Genomic DNA, 18248 nt, shown 5'->3' with positions numbered 1-18248 from the left:
ATCAACATTTATTAAGCATCTCCTATGAATCAAATACTGAAAAGACAGGACAATCACGTTACATACAATTCTTTATTAGGTTTGGGAACTGAACTCGGATTTTAGTTTAAAAATATTCTGCAACTGATGTAGCACATGCAGTTAAATATGTAATCATGACATTTGATTGTACTAGACCTTCCGACATTTAGCCGTGCACTTTAAAATCGATGGTAAAACCACTATAAGGAATTCACCCCCACTTAGTCCTTTTGCAATCACTACTCTCAGGCCAATATAGTAATTAAAGATTATAAAATTGGCCTTTTATAATCCAACCCTTCTTCCCTTCCCTCTTCAGTCCACTTGAATGCAAGAGTAAAAAACAGAACGACAAAAAACACAAACCCCCCAAAACTAGTTTTAAGGGTTGTAAAAGGGGCCAAGGAAGTAAGGAAGGTGAAGGGAGAGAAGGCGAGAGGAAGGGAGGGACGGACAAAAGGAGGGAATGAAATGAAAGAGAGATACTGCCCCTTTCTCCTGTGTTTCCGGAGATTCCCTGCCCGCTAATCTTGGCTCCCATCCAAGTAGCATCTTCTCCTGGCTCGGCCCTAGGCTACCTCCGCCCCCTAGTGTAGGAGCCCGGCATCCTGCGGCTGGCGCTTATCTCTTTAAATGACAGCTGTGGCTCGGGTCCCAGCCAGGGCTTGACGTCAGTGCCGCCTCCCAGGCTGCGAGGAGTAGTTAGCGCCACCATCCGCGCTCGGGACTCGTGGCGCGCTCGCAAGCTGCTGGGGCGGCGAGTTTTCTTTGCTCTGACCCCTCCTCTCGCCCTCCCCGCGGAGAGGCGAGCGCCCGAGAAAGAGCCTCTTGCAAGTCTCTCTAACACTTCCCCGCCGACGCCCCAAAGGAGCAGCCGCTCCTCCTAGCGTCTCCACGGCCGTTCCCGCTGAGCTGCTCTCCCGCGCTGCGCTCCCCCGATGGAGCCCGAGCGCCGCGGCCGCCACTGCTGCCCCGAGCCCTGAACCGGGCCGCCCCGGCCGGAGGAGCGTGCCGCCCGGCCCGAGGGCGCACCAGGCTCACGCCAAGGCCAGAGGCCGCCGGGGGTGCCGGGCACCGGCTTCGGGAACGAGAAAGTGCGGCTCTCCCGGGTCACTTGGCCGGCGGCGGGGCGGACCATGGCTTTGAAGGACACGGGCAGCGTCGGCAGCACCATTCTGCCCATTAGCGAGATGGTGTCCTCGTCCAGCTCGCCTGGTGCGTCGGCAGCCGCCGCCCCGGGGCCCTGCGCGCCCTCGCCCTTCCCCGAGGTGGTGGAGCTGAACGTGGGAGGTCAGGTCTATGTGACCAAGCACTCAACGCTGCTCAGCGTCCCGGACAGCACTCTGGCCACGATGTTCTCGCCCTCCAGCCCCCGGGGCGGCGCGCGACGCCGGGGCGAGCTGCCCAGGGACAGCCGGGCGCGCTTCTTCATCGACCGAGACGGCTTCCTCTTCAGGTACGTGTTGGATTATCTGCGGGACAAGCAGCTGGCGCTGCCGGAGCACTTCCCGGAGAAGGAGCGCCTCCTGCGCGAGGCCGAGTACTTCCAGCTCACCGACCTGGTCAAGCTGCTATCGCCCAAGGTCACCAAGCAGAACTCGCTCAACGACGAGGGCTGCCAGAGCGACTTGGAGGACAACGTCTCGCAGGGCAGCAGCGATGCGCTCCTCCTGCGGGGGGCGGCGGCCGCCGCGCCCTCGGGCTCCGGAGCGCACGGTGGCGGCGGCGCACCGGACAAGCGCTCGGGCTTCCTCACGCTGGGCTACCGCGGCTCCTACACCACAGTGCGCGACAACCAGGCGGACGCCAAGTTCCGGCGTGTGGCGCGCATCATGGTGTGCGGACGCATCGCGCTGGCCAAGGAGGTCTTCGGGGACACGCTCAACGAGAGCCGCGACCCTGACCGCCCGCCCGAGAAGTACACGTCCCGCTTCTACCTCAAGTTCACCTACTTGGAGCAGGCGTTCGATCGCCTGTCCGAGGCCGGCTTCCACATGGTGGCGTGTAACTCCTCCGGCACCGCAGCCTTCGTCAACCAGTACCGCGACGACAAGATCTGGAGCAGCTACACCGAGTACATTTTCTTCCGTAAGTTCGCAGTCCCCGCATTACCTGGTTGTCCCCGAACCCGGACGGAAGGGTGTCCCAGAGAGTGCTGGTTCATCAGTAAGCGCGAGGGGCTCTCCCTGCACGCCCCCATCACATAGCAGACACGATTTATGCTTTCTCTTTTTTCGAGCTCCCTCTTTGTCCCTCGGGAGTACGCAGTTCCCACGCAATCCTCTTTCTTAACTTTATTAATCTTGCCCTCTCCCCCGCCCTGCACCTAGAAGCGCTGGGCTCCTTCTACAGCGGAGGGCAGGAAGGGGGCCTGGGAGAGCTGGCTGGGCGCATGGGTTCTCCTTCTCTCCGCTTCTGTGGGACTCCTGGGGATCAAATTATGTGAGTCTCGGTGTTTCCTCTCCAGAGGACAGGTTGGCATGGAAGTATCGCCGCGAACCGCCAGGATTACCTCCTGTTAGTGCTGGCCTGGCGCAGGGACGTGCAATTATGGGTGGTTTCTCACGGGAACAACCGGAGAAGTGATGACTGTGCCTCAAGAGCCTCTCAAGGGGCCTGGGCTTGAGAGCGGCTGATGGGAAAGAGGTTTCCGTCGACCCAGATAACCTCAGATTTCCCCCGCGCCACTTGTCATCTGTAATTGCACTGTGTTTTTGGACTGCGAAGGTGGAGGAAACTAGAGAGAGATTGAGATTGTGTTTCCTTCTGGGCATCTCAAGTACAAAAGTGGGTGTGGGGGGGTGTTGTCCACTTCCCCGGGGGAATAAAACCTGGGATAGCCTGAAACAAGAGGATGAGGTCGAAGATTTAGAAAGCGTTCAGCATGATGCTTTGTGCAGTGCGCTTCAGGAGGGTGTCCCTGTGGGTCAAGTTCAAGAACTCCATCAAATACCACTGGGGAGAGGGGGATGGGGAGGCGGGGCAGGCTCAATTCTCAGTGACGTTTAGACACCTAGGAGGGCCACAACTAGAAAGCTGTTTGGGAAAATGAAAAGCCAGCTGGGATGGCAGCAGGAACATCATTTGGCAAACGGTTTTCCTTTGGCAAGACACAAGAAGCTTCGAAATTTTCTTGTACTGTGGAGAGTACCATTCACCGCATAGGATAGAAACAGACCAGTTTTAATTGTATTTATTTATTTTTGGTAATATGCTCACTGTTAGGGCACTAGACAATATTTTTGCACTTTATTTTGACTAGAGAACTGGAAAGGATGTCTTCTTGCACAGGTGCAAGCTTGACTGGAAGGTGCTCATTGTATATTCTAGTAATCTTGGAGGGAGGGTGACAAAACACAGCAGTCTGGGTCTTAGAGTTAGACTGTCTTTATTAATAGTGCTGGATATTCTGACAAAGCAAAGATTTTTAACTGAGAAGCAAAAAGGTGTCCACTGAAGTGGTAGATAAAAATCTAATTGCCTTAATTATATCAAAGTATTGTTACATGTTGCACAGTAAAAAGATAGAAAAGCCACCCAGCCCTGGCCGGTTTGGCTCAGTGGTTGGAGCGTCGGCCCACGGACCAGAGAGTCCAGGGTTCGGTTCCCACTAAGGCCTTGTACCTCAGTTGCAGTTTGTCCTGGCCCGGTTGAGGTTGTGTGGGTGGCAACCACTGGATGTGTCTCTCTCACATCGATGTTTCTCTCTCTTCCTCCCTCTCTCCCTCCTACTCTGTCTGAAGATAGATGCAAAAAAAAAAAAAAAAAAAAAAAAAAGAGCCACCCAAAGGAGGGTAATGTTTTATTGTAATAAGATCTCTTCAATATATATTAAATAATTAAACTATTTAGCATTATTTTTACATTTTTATCCCTTATCAATGGAACCTTTATTAACATTTTAGATCTTAAACATTTATGTCATTTACACATGGATATATTTTCAAACATTTCAGAAGATGAGATGAAATAAAATTTTGATTTTCTTGTGGTTAGTGATTTTTGTTAGAGAAGATGTGTTCTGCACTTATGTTTTTTGTATTTTGGAATCTTTCACAGATTTGGTCTTTCTTTTTCCGGAAAGCCGTGGACCTAGGACTGTTCATTAGTTTGTTAATTAAAGAGATAATAACAGGTTATCTCTAAATTATATTAAAAAATGCCTTTAAAATAGTATATTGATGTTGGAAACTCAGCCAATTTAACTAATAAGGTAATTTGAGAGATATATGGAATTCAGAATATTTCACTTCTGGAGCTAGAAGAAGTGTTAACGAAATAAAATGTTCCTGTTAAGAAGAACCATTTGCAGAGTACCTCACATAACTAATGAGCTCCGAGATTCACTTATAAAAGTCCCAGGAATCTAAGGAAACAACTCAAAACTGTTCTCATTGATTATCCTGTGGGGGCAAATATACAATTTCAGATTAAATATTATTCTTTTGAAGTTGTATTCCAGTCATTGACCTGCCTAATGTAGGTGCCACTTCTTTATTTATTATGTAAAATTGATATTGAATACTATTATACATTAATTTATTTTATGTTTTGTAAAGATTACAACATATTTTCACAAACTATTTTGGATGGGATTTCTTTTAATATTGGTAAATAAAAATACACTGTAAAATTTTTATATTTCCATCTTACTCGGTGTAGGTAATGATGCAAGTACACAGCGTGTAATTATCTTGTTTAGTGGTCTTTTATTTTACCTTTTGATGCAGTACTTTCAACAAACATTTAGTGAATAGTAAGCATCATTCATTTGAACACACTTTTTAATTCAGGCTGCATGTGAACTTAGTTTTAAACTTCTCTAAAAGTTATAGAATCGTAGTTTATACACTTGGATGCCAATTTCAACTCCTCACCTACCTTTTGTCCCTGAGTAGACAGGAAGAGAGTGGTAGATGGTTTAGTAATCCCAACACTTGCTCTTTGCCAAATGTGTGATATTGGGTAAATTATTTGCTTGTTCTATGTGTTAGTTTCCTCACCTAATATAATATAGTACCAACTTATTTGGATTTGAGGATACATGTAAAGTTCTTAGAACAGTGCTCAACCTATAATAAAAGCTTAACAAAGTTTACTGTCAACATTATAATAGAGTACAGACTTTATTATTCTTGTTGATACTAAATTTTAATTTTGTTTTATAGTAACTATAGTTGATTTAATTTTAAAGTTAACTGAGATATTATTTTGCAAATAAATGACAACATAATAAACTTTTGAAATTTGAAACAACCAATTTAATAATCAACTTCTTTCCTGGGATTTGCATTTTTCAGGCCAAATTTAAGTCACCTAGCTTTGCTAGTCATACTCCAGTTACTTTTTTTGGAACAACTCAACAGAATCCTTTTCATGTTCAGTGCCAAGAAGTGTTTTAACGCTCTCCAATAGGACTTGAAACTTTGTCAGTATTTTCCAACAAACAATGAACTACATTCATATCTCCTTAAGTGCTTGTATCCAAGTCATTGGGTTGTAATGCTAAAAGTTATATACAGGCTATTAGACATTTAATACTAGCTTCATTTAGCTACATGGACACTCTTACATCTGTTCTCAGTCTTAACTCCTTATTTTATCAAGTCATTTAGACTCTGCAACATATATTAGTAATATTACACTTTATATTACTTTCCTAATACTTAAGATGGATTGTTCTTTATTTTTAAAATTTATCTTTTCTTTTTTTATTAATTTATTTTTGTTACAGATGTACAGAAATTTCTCCTTTTCCCCCCATTAACACCCTCCTCCCGATCCCACACACCTCCCTCCCCGCATTGCTGTCTGTGTCCATGGTTTCGAATACATGCATATAACTTCTGTGGTTTGTTCTTTCCTGAAGAAAAACAGTGATTTGTTGGGCTTTCTTTTTAGAGAGGGGTGTCTTTTGTGTATTTGTGGCTATTTTTAGCAATATCTGGGAGACAAAAAATATTTCCATTATATGAGTAAGACAGTAGATAATTAGCTGCTTGAAATGTGATACATAGACCACCCATATTTAAAACTAGCATATCGTATACCCTTTATTTCTCATAATCAGTGAGTGTAAAGAAATAGAAGATTTACTGATCTTCCCTCACAGTGATTTGAATTTTGCGCTCCACATGTTGGCTGCATGATATGTGGTGCCAAAGTATACCCTCGTGTGGGATTTCTCTTGGCACTCTTTAAATTTGGTATATCCTTTTCTGTTGTGATGCACGAGAGTGCCAGATCTAGAAATTAATGCAATCACTGAACTGGGCTGTGAAATCTAATTTGTCATACTAGATTTATATATTCTCTCTTTCAAATTCTGATTTAATTCATTTGGTTGGGTTGAAGAAATCTAGTTGAGTTGAAAATGTTAAAATAGCTGCTGAATCTTATGTTAGCAGGCCTGTTGTATTAAAAGCTTTCTAAGAAACTTCTTTAAAAAGTTGTTCTATTTAGATGAATATCTTTAAAATTACATATTATTTTCCAGTCTTAAAATACTTCTACTTTTACCACCAAACACTGTGTTATAGAAAACAACTTTGTTAATTTCTTTTTTTCTTTAAAAGTTGGTCCTTTTCCTCCTGAAAACTTACTAATTATTATTATAATTGTGATGTGGAAATATCTTCTGCAACCACATGGCTGAATGCCCTTGAATCAGTGGAGAATAAGAACAAGGAACAGACAACTTTTTAAAACACCAAGATTCTGATTTTATGTAGATAATAGCAAAAGAAAGCTGACAAAAACATTGGAGTACAAAAAGTTTGTAAACTGTGCTGTGACATTGGCTCCCACTTGAGGGCTTTAAACTTTTATGTCTGGCATAGTACTGTCTCTAAACTTGATCTTTTTGTAGGGTTTGGCTTTAGCTCCTCCTGCCACCCTTTCTACAGCTTCTTGTTGTCACTTGCTGTGCAGATAATGAAGCTGAAAGACTGAATGGTGTTACAAACCATATTTGACAGAGTTCTTTCTTCTATAGCTCAGGATGCTAGAACTCACAATTTGTGTGTATGTTTGAGTGTGTGAGTATGTCTTTGCTAAAAAGAAAAAAACTATTTTTGGAAACAAAAATGATCTGTATGAAATTATTATTAGTTATCTATTCTATTGTTACAAATATTAACTGGCAATAGTTAAAAAACGTGAAAATGGTTGTCTACATGTCCTTCGAGAGTAGCCCTTTTTTGAAAATGAAAATAGCACAGCCAGTTTTGGGAATTTTATAGAAGAAAAGTAAAATTTTAAAAATCAGCACTTGTAAATTGCTAATAAAATGTTGATTCATTTTCTCCCAGTCTTTTTTCTCTAAGTATATAGATAATAACCAATTGTTTTAAATCTTCACCCGAGGATATTTTTCCATTGATTTTTAGGTAGAGTAGAAGGGAGGGAGGGAGAGAGAAATAGAAACATTGATGTGAGAGAGAGAGACACCGATTGGTTGCCTCCTGCACGACCTGACAGGGGCTGGGGATTGAACCTGCAACCCAGGTATATGTCATTGACTGGGAATCGAACCTGAGACCTTCTGGTCCTCAGGCTGATGCTCTAACTGCTGAGCCAAACTGGCTGGGTGATAAACATTTTTTAAAGTTATGGTTTATACTATATAGATCTCTTTTATGCTGTCTTTGTTTTGTTTTATACATTGAATAAATTGATACATTTACTGTAATGACATTTTCTCCATGATATTAACTTCTTTATTGTCATCTTAGATAATAAAGTATAATACAAGTTTTTTGCCACAGGCAATATTATAAATATTGTTGTTGAATGTTTTCCCTGCAAGCTTAGGAAAATATTTGACTGTTTTCAAAATACAGGATGTGTGATTAAAAGAACATTTACTATGTATCTAATTTGTGATGTGTTTTATGTACATCACTTTGTTTACTTTTTGTAACATTCCTTAAGCTTGACATTAGTTCCCTGACACTTCAGTTAGGAAAGTATGATTTGGAGAGTTGAAGTAACATGTCTGGGTCATAGAACTGGTATGCAGCTGAGCAGGAATTTGAGTAGTCCTCTCCTACTCTCAAGCCTTTCCTCTTAAACATTTTAAAATAATGCTTGTTTCATGCAGCCAATATGTCAAATATATTTGAATGTCTACCAAATATGTAGAATTTAGCTACATATAGAAAGCAAAAAATGGTGGTGCATACTGTATATGAATGAACCTAATATTTCTTAGCTTATGTTCAATTTTCAAGGAATGCCATAAATAAGTTTTTAGAAAATCTTCACTTGATGGAAGGGTTAATTTTTATGAATTAAAGTTATCATTCATGAATATATTAACATTAAAGAAAATAAGTCCGGCTGGTGTGGCTCAGTGGTTGAGCATTGACCCATGCACCAAGAGATCGCCGGTTCGATTCCCGGTCAGGACTCGTGCCCAGCTGTGGACCCCGATGCCCAGTGGGAGGCATGAAGGAGGTGGCCAATTGATGTTCTCTCTCATTGATGTTTCTTTCTCTCTCTCCCTCTCACATCCTCTCTCTAAAAAATCAATAAAGGAAAAAAAAAAAGGAAAGAAAATAAACCATTTAACTCAATTTAGCACATTTTTGGGTGAACAAGTAATATCTATAGGTTTGATAAACTTACAAATGTAAACAGTGTTAAAGTAGTTATATACTCTTCTTATGCAGAAAATTTATTTTACCTTGTGTAATAAAACACATTATATTTTTTTTCTTAGAAGGTGTCGAAATGAAGAGGTTATTTTAGTTGAAATCAATTTTGTTACTAATATATTATTTATTAGTCTTAAAGATTGATTAATATCATTAAATTATATACTTGGTATAATTAGGCTCAAAAAAGGTATCAAGTACCTATTGTGTATTGGGATCAGCTTTGGCAATTTTGAAGCCTTAAAGTATTGTTGAAAAAAACATATTTATAAGGCAATAAATGTGTGTCAATTTAGAGTACTTGACAATTAGTGTTTTAGATTACTTTTCAATCTATATTTAATATCACATATTTTAAAAGCCACATTGGAATTAACTTCAGGTGTTTGAGTGAGCTTTCGGACTTGGCCGCCACAGTCTGCAGGACATGCTGGTGGCATATCTAATGGAGTTCATTCTTTTGGTTGTGGGAGGCTGTACCACAAGAGGTTTTGTGAGGACTCACCTAAAGAGGAGAGTAATCTTATTCACGGGATTTCAAAGTTACTCCAACAGGTAAGTGAAATACTTAAGTTTCAAGGGTAATGGTGAACCTCCAGCTGCTGACTTGGATACATATGTCCTGTGCCTGTCATCTGTACACTTCTCATCATTCATTTCTGCAAGTGAACACTTTATGAGACCGAATTATCCTACGAGGTTAACTGTATTTTGCACATTCAAAAACAAACAAACAAAATATATGAAGTGTTTTACGCTGAGCTTTCCTAACCAATTGGTTATTGACCACCCGTAACATAGCCATGCAGTACGGACCCCTTGATATAGAATACGTCTACGTTTAGCGTCTGCACTTCTGTCTCTTTTTGTAGTATAATGGACAGAGGGCCTCATTGAATTGCCTAATATTTGAAATTATCTATCTATTTCCTTTCTTGTTGTGTCTTAACTTTCTTCTAGTTTTATTTATTTTTTCTTCAAGTTTTATATGAATTTTTATTTATTTTTTTGTTACAGATATTTTACCTTTTTACCCCATTGGCACCCCCCACCCCACCCCACCTCCGCCCCGTCCCCGGCTTAGTTGTCCATGTCCATTGGTTATACATACATGCATATAAATTCTGTGGTTTATCTCTTCCCACCCCCCACCCCCCCCCATCCCCTCTTCTGAGGGATGTCAGTCTGTGCCCTACTTCCATGTGTCTGGGTCTACTGTATTCCTCAGACTGTTATGTTCATTATATTCCGTATATAAGTGAGATCATGTGGTATTTGTCTTTTTCTGCTTGGCTTCTTTCACTTAGGATAATACTTTCCAGGTCCCTCCATGTCGTCTCAAAGGATAAGAGAGCTTTCTTTCTTACCGCTGCATAGTACTCCATTGTGTATATGTACCACTGCTTTTTTATCCATTCGTCTACTGGTGGACACTTGGGCTGTTTCCAGATCTTAGCTATTGTAAATAGTGCTGCTATGAACATGGAGGTACATATATTCTTCCTGATTGGTGTTTCAGGCTTCTTAGGGTATATTCCCAGCAGTGGGATCACTGGGTCAAATGGGAGTTCAATTTTTAATTTTTTGAGGTAGCACCATATTGTTTTCCATAGTGGCTGCACCAGTCTGCATTCCCACCAGCAGTGTATTAGAGTCCCCTTTTCTCCACACCCTCGCCAACACTTGTTGGTTGATGATTTGTTGATGGCGGCCATTCTGACAGGTGTGAGGTGATACCTCATTGTTGTTTTAATTTGCATCTCTCTGATGATTAGTGATGTGGAGCATTTCTTCATATGTCTTTTGGCCATTTGTATGTCCTGTTTGGAGAGGTGTCTATTCAGCTCCTCTGCCCATTTTTTAATTGGGTTCTTTGTCTTCCTTTTGTGGAGTTGTATGAGCACTCTATATATATTGGAAATTAACCCCTTATCTATACATCATTGGCAATGATGTTCTCCCATACAGTGGGTTGCCTTTCCGTTTTGATGATTGTTTCTTTTGCTGTGCAGAAGCTTTTTAGTTTGATGTAGTCCCATGTGTTCATTTTCTCCTTTATTTCTGTTGCCTTAGGTGATGTATCAGTGAAAATTCTGCTCTGTATGATGTCCGAAATTTTGTTGCCTACATTTTCTTCTAGAATTTTTATGGATTCACGGGTCACATTTAAGTCTTTTATCCATTTCGAGTTTATTTTTGTGTATGGTGTAAGTTGACGGTCTAGTTTCATTTTTTTGCATGTAGCTGTCCAATTTTCCCAACACCATTTATTGAAGAGGCTGTCTTTACTCCACTGTATGCTCCTGCCACCTTTATCAAATATTAATTGAGCGTATTGCCTTGGGTCCATTTCTGGGTTTTCAGTTCTGTCCCACTGGTCTATATGCCTGTTCTTGTGCCAGTACCAGGCTGTTTTGGTTACAGTCGCTTTGTAGTATAACCTGATATCTGGTATTGTGATCCCACTTACTTTGTTCTTCTTTTTCAAGATTGCTGTGGCTATTCGGGGTCTTTTTTGGTTCCATATGAACTTTTGAAGTGTTTGTTCTAGTTCTATGAAATATGTCGTTGGTATTTTGATGGGGATTGCATTGAATCTATAGATTGCTTTGGGTAGTATGGACATTTTAATGATGTTAATTCTTCCAATCCATGACCAGGGTATGTGCTTCCACTTTTTTATATCTTCCTCTATTTCTTTTTTCAATGACCTGCAGTTTTCTGCAAATAGGTCCTTTACTTCTTTGGTTAAGTTTATTCCTAGGTATCGTAATTTTTTTGGCGCGATGGTAAATGGGATTGTTTTTTCAGTTTCTCTTTCTGTGAGTTCATCATTGGTGTACAAGAATGCCGTCGATTTCTTGACGTTAATTTTGTATCCTGCTACTTTGCCAAATTCATTTATTAAGTCTAGTAGATTTTTGATGGAGTCTTTAGGGTTTTCTATGTACAATATCATGTCATCTGCAAATAATGACAGTTTCACTTCCTCCTTTCCAATTTGGATCCCTTTTATTTTTTCTTCATGTCTGATTGCTGTGGCCAAGACTTCCAGTACAATGTTAAATAAGAGTGGCGAAAGTGGACATCCCTGTCTTGTTCCTGTTCTTAAGGGAAATGTTTTTAGTTTCTGTCCATTGAGTATGATGTTGGCTGTAGGTCTTTCATATATGGCCTTTATTATGTCGAGATATGATCCCTCTATTCCTACATTGCTGAGCGTTTTTATCAGAAATGGATGCTGGATTTTGTCCAATGCTTTTTCAGCATCTATTGATATGATCATGTGGTTTTTATTCTTCATTTTGTTTATGTGGTGTATCACGTTTATTGATTTGCGAATATTGTACCAGCCTTGCATCCCTGGAATGAATCCCACTTGGTCATGGTGAATAATTTTTTTGATGTATTTCTGGATCCGATTTGCTAATATTTTGTTCAGGATTTTGGCGTCTATGTTCATCAGGGATATTGGCCTGTAGTTTTCTTTCTTTGTAGTGTCTTTTTCTGGCTTTGGAATTAGAATTATGCTGGCTTCATAGAACGTGTTTGGAACTCTTCCTTCTTCTTGAATTTTTTGAAATAGTTTGAGGAGAATGGGTGTTAGTTCTTTTTTGAATGTTCGGTAAAACTCCCCCGTGAAGCCATCTGGGCCTGGGCTTTTGTTTGCTGGGAGGGTCTTGAAGCCATCTGGGCCTGGGCTTTTGTTTGCTGGGAGGGTCTTGATTACCTCTTCAATTTCCTTAGTTGTTATTGGTCTGTTCAAGTTTTCTATCTCTTCCGGGAATAGTTTTGGGAGACTGTGTGTTTCTAGAAATTTGTCCATTTCACTTAGATTGTCAAATTTGTTGCCATATAGTTGTTCATAGTAGTTGTTAACGATCTTTTGTATTTCCGTGGTGTTGGTTGTTACTTCTCCTCTTTCATTTCTGATTTTGTGTATTTGGGTTCTCTCTCTTTGTTTCTTGGTGAGTCTAGCTAAGGGTCCATCAATCTTGTTTATCTTTTCGAAAAACCAGCTCTTTGTTTCATTGATCCTTTGAATTGTAATTTTGGTCTCTATGTCATTTATTTCTGCTCTGATCTTTACTATTTCCTTCCTTCTACTTGCTCTGGGGTTTTCTTTTTGTTTGCTTTCTAATTCTTTAAGTTGTGAGGTTAGACAGTCAATTAGAAATTTTTCTTGTTTTTTGAGGTAGGCCTGTAGTGCTATGAACTTCCCTCTCAGAACTGCTTTCGCTGCATCCCATAGATTTTGTGTTGTTGTGTGTTCATTTTCATTGGTTTCCAGGAAGTTTTTAATTTCTTCCTTGATCTCCTCGGTGACCCATTCATTGTTTAATAACATGCTATTTAGCCTCCATGTGTTGAAATGTCTTTGCATGTTCTTGTTGCAATTGATTTCTAGTTTCATGCCATTGTGATCTGAGAAGATGCTTGATATGATTTCAATCTTCTTGAACTTGTAGAGAGTTAGTTTGTGTCCTATCATGTGGTCTATCTTTGAGAATGTCCCATGTGCACTTGACAAGAATGTGTATTCTGTAGTTTTGGGGTGTAATTCTCTGTAGATATCTATTAAATCCATTTGGTCTAGTGCTTCATTTAGAGTCTCTGGTTCCTTGCTAATTTTTTGCCTAGAGTATCTATCCAGTGCTGTCAATGGGGTGTTGAAGTCCCCTGCTATGATTGTATTGTTGTCGATTTCTCCTTGGAAGTCCTCCAGAAGATTTTTAATATATTTTGGTGCTCCTGTATTTGGTGCATATATGTTTATCAAGGTTATATCTTCCTGTTGGGTAGATCCTTTCAATATTATGTAGTGGCCGTCCTTGTCTCTAGTTATGGTCTTCATTTTGAAATCTATTTTATCTGATATGAGAATTGCTACCCCAGCTTTTTTTTGCTTTCCATTTGCTTGGAAAATTTTTTTCCATCCCCTCACTTTCAACCTATGTGAGTCTTTTGTTGAGAGGTGGGTCTCTTGTAAACAACATATAGATGAGTCATGCTTTCTTATCCAATCAGCTACTCTGTGTCTTTTTATGGGAGCATTCAATCCATTTACGTTTAAGGTGATTATTGATATGTACTTATTTATTGCCATTTTTGTTTAGTGTGGTTCTATTTTTCTTCCTATTTCTACTGCTAATTATAGCAGTCCTTTTAACATTTCTTGCAGTGCTGGTTTGGTGCTAATGTATTCCCTTAGCCTTGTTTTGTCTGGGAAGCTCTTTATTTGATCTTCTATTTTGAATGATAGCCTTGCTGGGTAGAGTAGTCTTGGATTCAGATTCTTGTTTTTCATGACTTTGATTACTTCATGCCATTCTCTTCTGGCCTGTAGTGTTTCTTGTGAGAAGTCAGCTGAGAGCCTTATGGGGTTTCCTTTGTAGGTAACCTGTTGCTTATCTCTTGCTGCTTTTAGGATTCTCTCTTTGTCTTTAATTTGTGGCATTTTAATTACTATGTGTCTTGGTGTGGGCCTGTTTGCGTTCTTCTTACTTGGGACTCTCTGTGCTTCTTGAACTTGAATGCCTTCTTCCTTCACCAAATTAGGGAAGTTTTCTCTCACTATTATTTTTAATATATTCTCTATCCCTTGCTCATTTTCTTCTTCTTCGGGGACTCCTATGATGCGAATATTATTACGTTTCCAGTTGTCCCATAGTTCTCTTAAGCTGTCTTCCTGTTTTTTAATAGTTTTTTCCTTTTGTTTTTCTGATTGGTTGATTTTTTCTACCCTGTCTTCTAATTCACTGATCCGGTCCTCAGGTTCCCCTACTCTGTTTTTTAAACCTTCTAATGTGTTTTTCATTTCTGATATGTCATTTTTTATCTCTTCTCGTTGGTTTTTAATTTCCAATTGGCTTATTTTCAGTGTCTCTATGTCCTTACTCATGCTGTTCAGCTTCCTCAAGATCATGGCTCTGAATTCTAGCTCTGTTAACATGCCTAATTGCTCCACATTGATCTCATCTTCGGTGGAGGTCTCTTGCTCTTTCATTTGGCTTCTGTTTCTGTGTTTCACCATTTTGGCTATCACTGTGGGCTTTGGAGCTGTCAAGTTCTCCCTGTGGGTGTTGGTGTTCTGCTGTTTGTGGCTCCCTCTCCTGTGTTTAGATGAGCGAGGGAGGACCCACGTTGAACACCACTGTCAAGTCTTACTTTCCTGGTTAAAGTTGCCAGCCCAGGAAAGGTACTGTTATCCTCTAGCTTTTTGCCTGGAGGCTAGCAGTCTAGGTTACTTGATGAGTTTTGGGTTGTCAGTTGATTGAAAAACTCCCTCAGGTGCTCAGCCAAGGGGCTTTCACGAGGGTGGGGCAGATGCTGGTTGTTAGTGAGCCTCAATTAGCACTTCAATGGCCCACAGGGTGGGGTTGGATCTCCGAGGGAGGGGCTGCTGCCTCTCCTCAGAGCCCTGGGAAGGAGCAATATGGCCACTGTCCTGAGTGGCTGCACTCAGCCAAAGCTGAGCGCCCTCCAAACCCCGAGTGTCCCGACCCAGTTCCAGTCCAGTCCGCCCTCCCTCCGCCGGAGCCCAAGGTGAGTGGCTGTGGCTGTTTCAGCCTCTGTCCCGGCTGCGCTGCGGGGCCGCCTGGGAGTGTGACCCGAGGGTGCTGCTCCCAGCTGAGGCTGCTGCCGAGCTGCCGACCGTGGGCTCCCAGCCCCGTCTTGCGCCTTCGCAAGCCTACCGGGATGGAGTCAGTGTCCCTCGTTGTCTGGTCCTCGCAAGCTGCTTTTCTGTTGCTTTTTCCCGTCGATTTGTCTGTGTTATAGTTGTAATTCCAGTTTGGTTCTGGGAGACGGTCTGTGCAGCTCCGTTCACTCCACCGCCATTTTTCGGTTCTCTTCTAGCTTTATTGAGATATGATTGATATATAACATAGTATAAGTTTAAGATGTACAACATAATAATTTATATATTGTGATATGATGACCAATATAGTGTTAGCTAACACCTCCATCATGTCATTAATTACCAGTTATTTTTTTTGGGGGGGGGGTGAGGGCATTTAAGATCCAATCTCTTAGCAACTTTCTAGTATATAGTACAATATTATTTACTGTAATCATAATGTTGTACATTAGATCCCCAGAGATTATTCATCTTCCAACTCTAAGTTGTACCCTTTGACTGACATCATCCCACCCCCTTCTCCCCCGCTTCCCATTCCCGTAACCACAGTTCTCACTCTCTGTTTCTATGAGCTCAGTGTTTTTAGATTCCACATATGAATGATATCACACAGTATATTTGTCTCTCTCTGTCAGATTTATTTTACTTAGCATAAAGCCCTTAAGACCTATTCATGTTGTTACAAATGCAGGATTTCATTTTTTTCTCATGGTTGAATAATATTCCATTATATATAGAGATAGATATAATATTCCAATATATATACATAAAGTCACATTGCACTTAGGCTGTTTCCTTATCTTAGCCAATTTGTATAACACTGCAATGGACATAACAGTGCAGATATCTCTTTGTGGTCCTGTTTACACTTCCTTTGAACTTATACACCCAAGTGAGATTGCTGGACAATGTAATTATCTCTTTTTGTGTGATCTTCCTCAACAACTTACTCTCCTTGAGAGCTGGTATGGGTCGTTTGTGTTCTTGGGGCCCCTAGTTTAGTGGCTAGTAGCATATTAAGAACTCAATAAATATATGGTTTTGAATGAAAGTGAAAATTAATGAATGGGCCAGAGATGTTGGAGGTTCCATTAAGGTAGCTATTGAACCGAGATTTAGTTTCATTTCCATTTAAATTGTACTTATTGAGCAATTACCAGGCTATAGCTTGGGGCAAGACATAAATATGAATGACAGAGACTTTTCCCTTAAGGTGATCACAGTAGGCTTTATGTTGGAGTGAATTATGTTACAGAGGAGAGTCATTCAATGTATTAGCAAGAACTGAGTAATGGCATGAGAAGTTGTTCCACAAGTATCTACAAAGAATGAAAATAAGTGAAATGTTAACTAAAATATGGACAGATAAAAATCATGCTATAAATGCAGTTGTTAGAATTATAAACATATCCATGGATTCACCCACACAGACACATACACGCTTAGTGTTGCAGCCTACCCACAACCACGTTGTCCAGTGCTTGCTTTGCAGAGGATCTCAGTGTGGAGGGCTGCTTCCTCCAGACATGGCCAGGCCTGTTGTGGTGTAACGTAAGTTCTGGAAGGATCTGGCTATCCTAGTAGGTATTTGTAAAGATGAGGATCGATAACTCTGTATTACTATCTCTCCTCTTAGTTTCTAAAAAGTACCTTAAAATAAACTTAACAGGCATTACCGTTTTATGGTCAATATTACAGTATTACTTACACTATTAAACTCGTGCTAAGGTAGTTTGTGAAACTACATCAACTTTGTTGGCAATAAGAGCATATAGTTTTATAATACCTGATTGGATGCATTAGTTCAACGTTTATTCACCAGTTAAACTTAGAGTGCTATTTCTAAAACATTGTAATAATTTTCAAATTAAAAACTACTTCCATAGGGAAAAGTATGTTAAAGACAGTAAAATAATGTAATAAAGAAATATATTGTCACTAGAACAGTAAGTGATTTAACCATTCAATCGTGCTACTTCCATTTCTTTCAACCAGTTATAGTAACAAAATACCTGAGCAAAATGGAATTCATATATGCTTTTCTTTCTCACCATTTTATGTAACTCGACACGCTTGATTTCTGGGGCAAGCAGACGAGGAAGAGCAGTTCTGTGTTTAAGGGGAGACAACACCAGGTTCTCTTGGCCTCCAAGCCTAAGAACACTCTGAATGTTTAATATATTTTAGTCAGATTTCTTGACAAATTCTGGCTGAAGCTTTGAGATACTGGGAAAATAATTTAACCTCTCTCTTGGAGGGAAAGTGAGGTAAAATACAACACGCATCTCAATTTGTTGTGAGGGTTAAATAAAGTAATATATGTAAAACAGAAGACTATCAAACACAAATGAAATGCTTAATATGTGCTAGCTATTGTTAATTGCCAACTTAAAGGCTTCAAAATGTATTAATTGCAAAATATATTAATTACATTGTAATTCTCAGGTCCACATTTCTCTTTTTCTTTTTGAGGAATTTGATAGCTATACCTATTTAAAATTGCTCTGGTGGCATTATCTGGTTCCATTATCATTAGTAAAATTAAAAAAAAATGTTGACCTACTAAGTGTAAAATTAGTTGTAATTTATTATTAAAATAAATTTGTTCTAGTTGGATCTTCACTGCCTAGGAAAACATGCAGTGTTCTAGGTGCAGTGCTGGTCGCATGTCAATTTTGACATCATTAATAAGAATACTGATATTCAGTGGTTATTGTCTCAAACTACAGGTTGCATTTAGGCAAAGCACCTGTTAATCATACTCTGTATATTTCTGATGAAGGCTTTTAGCTTTGATTTTTAGCAGTTTTATGCAACAAAACAAATTGTCACAAGGCCAGGTGGGCTCAAACATTGCTCAGAGTTTGGGCATTTGGCCAAAAATTTCAGGCTAGATTTTGGGATTCAAGTACATATCTCTGCAATTTTGG

General features: G+C 40.3%; 1 protein-coding gene across 1 annotated transcript in view; it reads left to right on the top strand.

The window, feature by feature from the left end:
- The first annotated feature begins 864 nt into the window (after positions 1-864).
- Positions 865-18248, top strand: part of KCTD8 (potassium channel tetramerization domain containing 8) — a 248787-nt gene continuing 231403 nt past the window's right edge. The window contains exon 1 of the mRNA XM_036277112.1: positions 865-2109. Coding sequence (XP_036133005.1) covers positions 1158-2109 — 952 coding nt within the window. The 5' untranslated portion in view covers positions 865-1157. The remainder of the gene's footprint in view (positions 2110-18248) is intronic.

The sequence above is a fragment of the Molossus molossus genome, unplaced genomic scaffold (assembly GCF_014108415.1).
Source record: "Molossus molossus isolate mMolMol1 unplaced genomic scaffold, mMolMol1.p scaffold_m16_p_1, whole genome shotgun sequence".
Lineage (NCBI taxonomy): Eukaryota > Metazoa > Chordata > Mammalia > Chiroptera > Molossidae > Molossus > Molossus molossus.
This window is presented reverse-complemented; position numbering and strand designations above follow the sequence as displayed.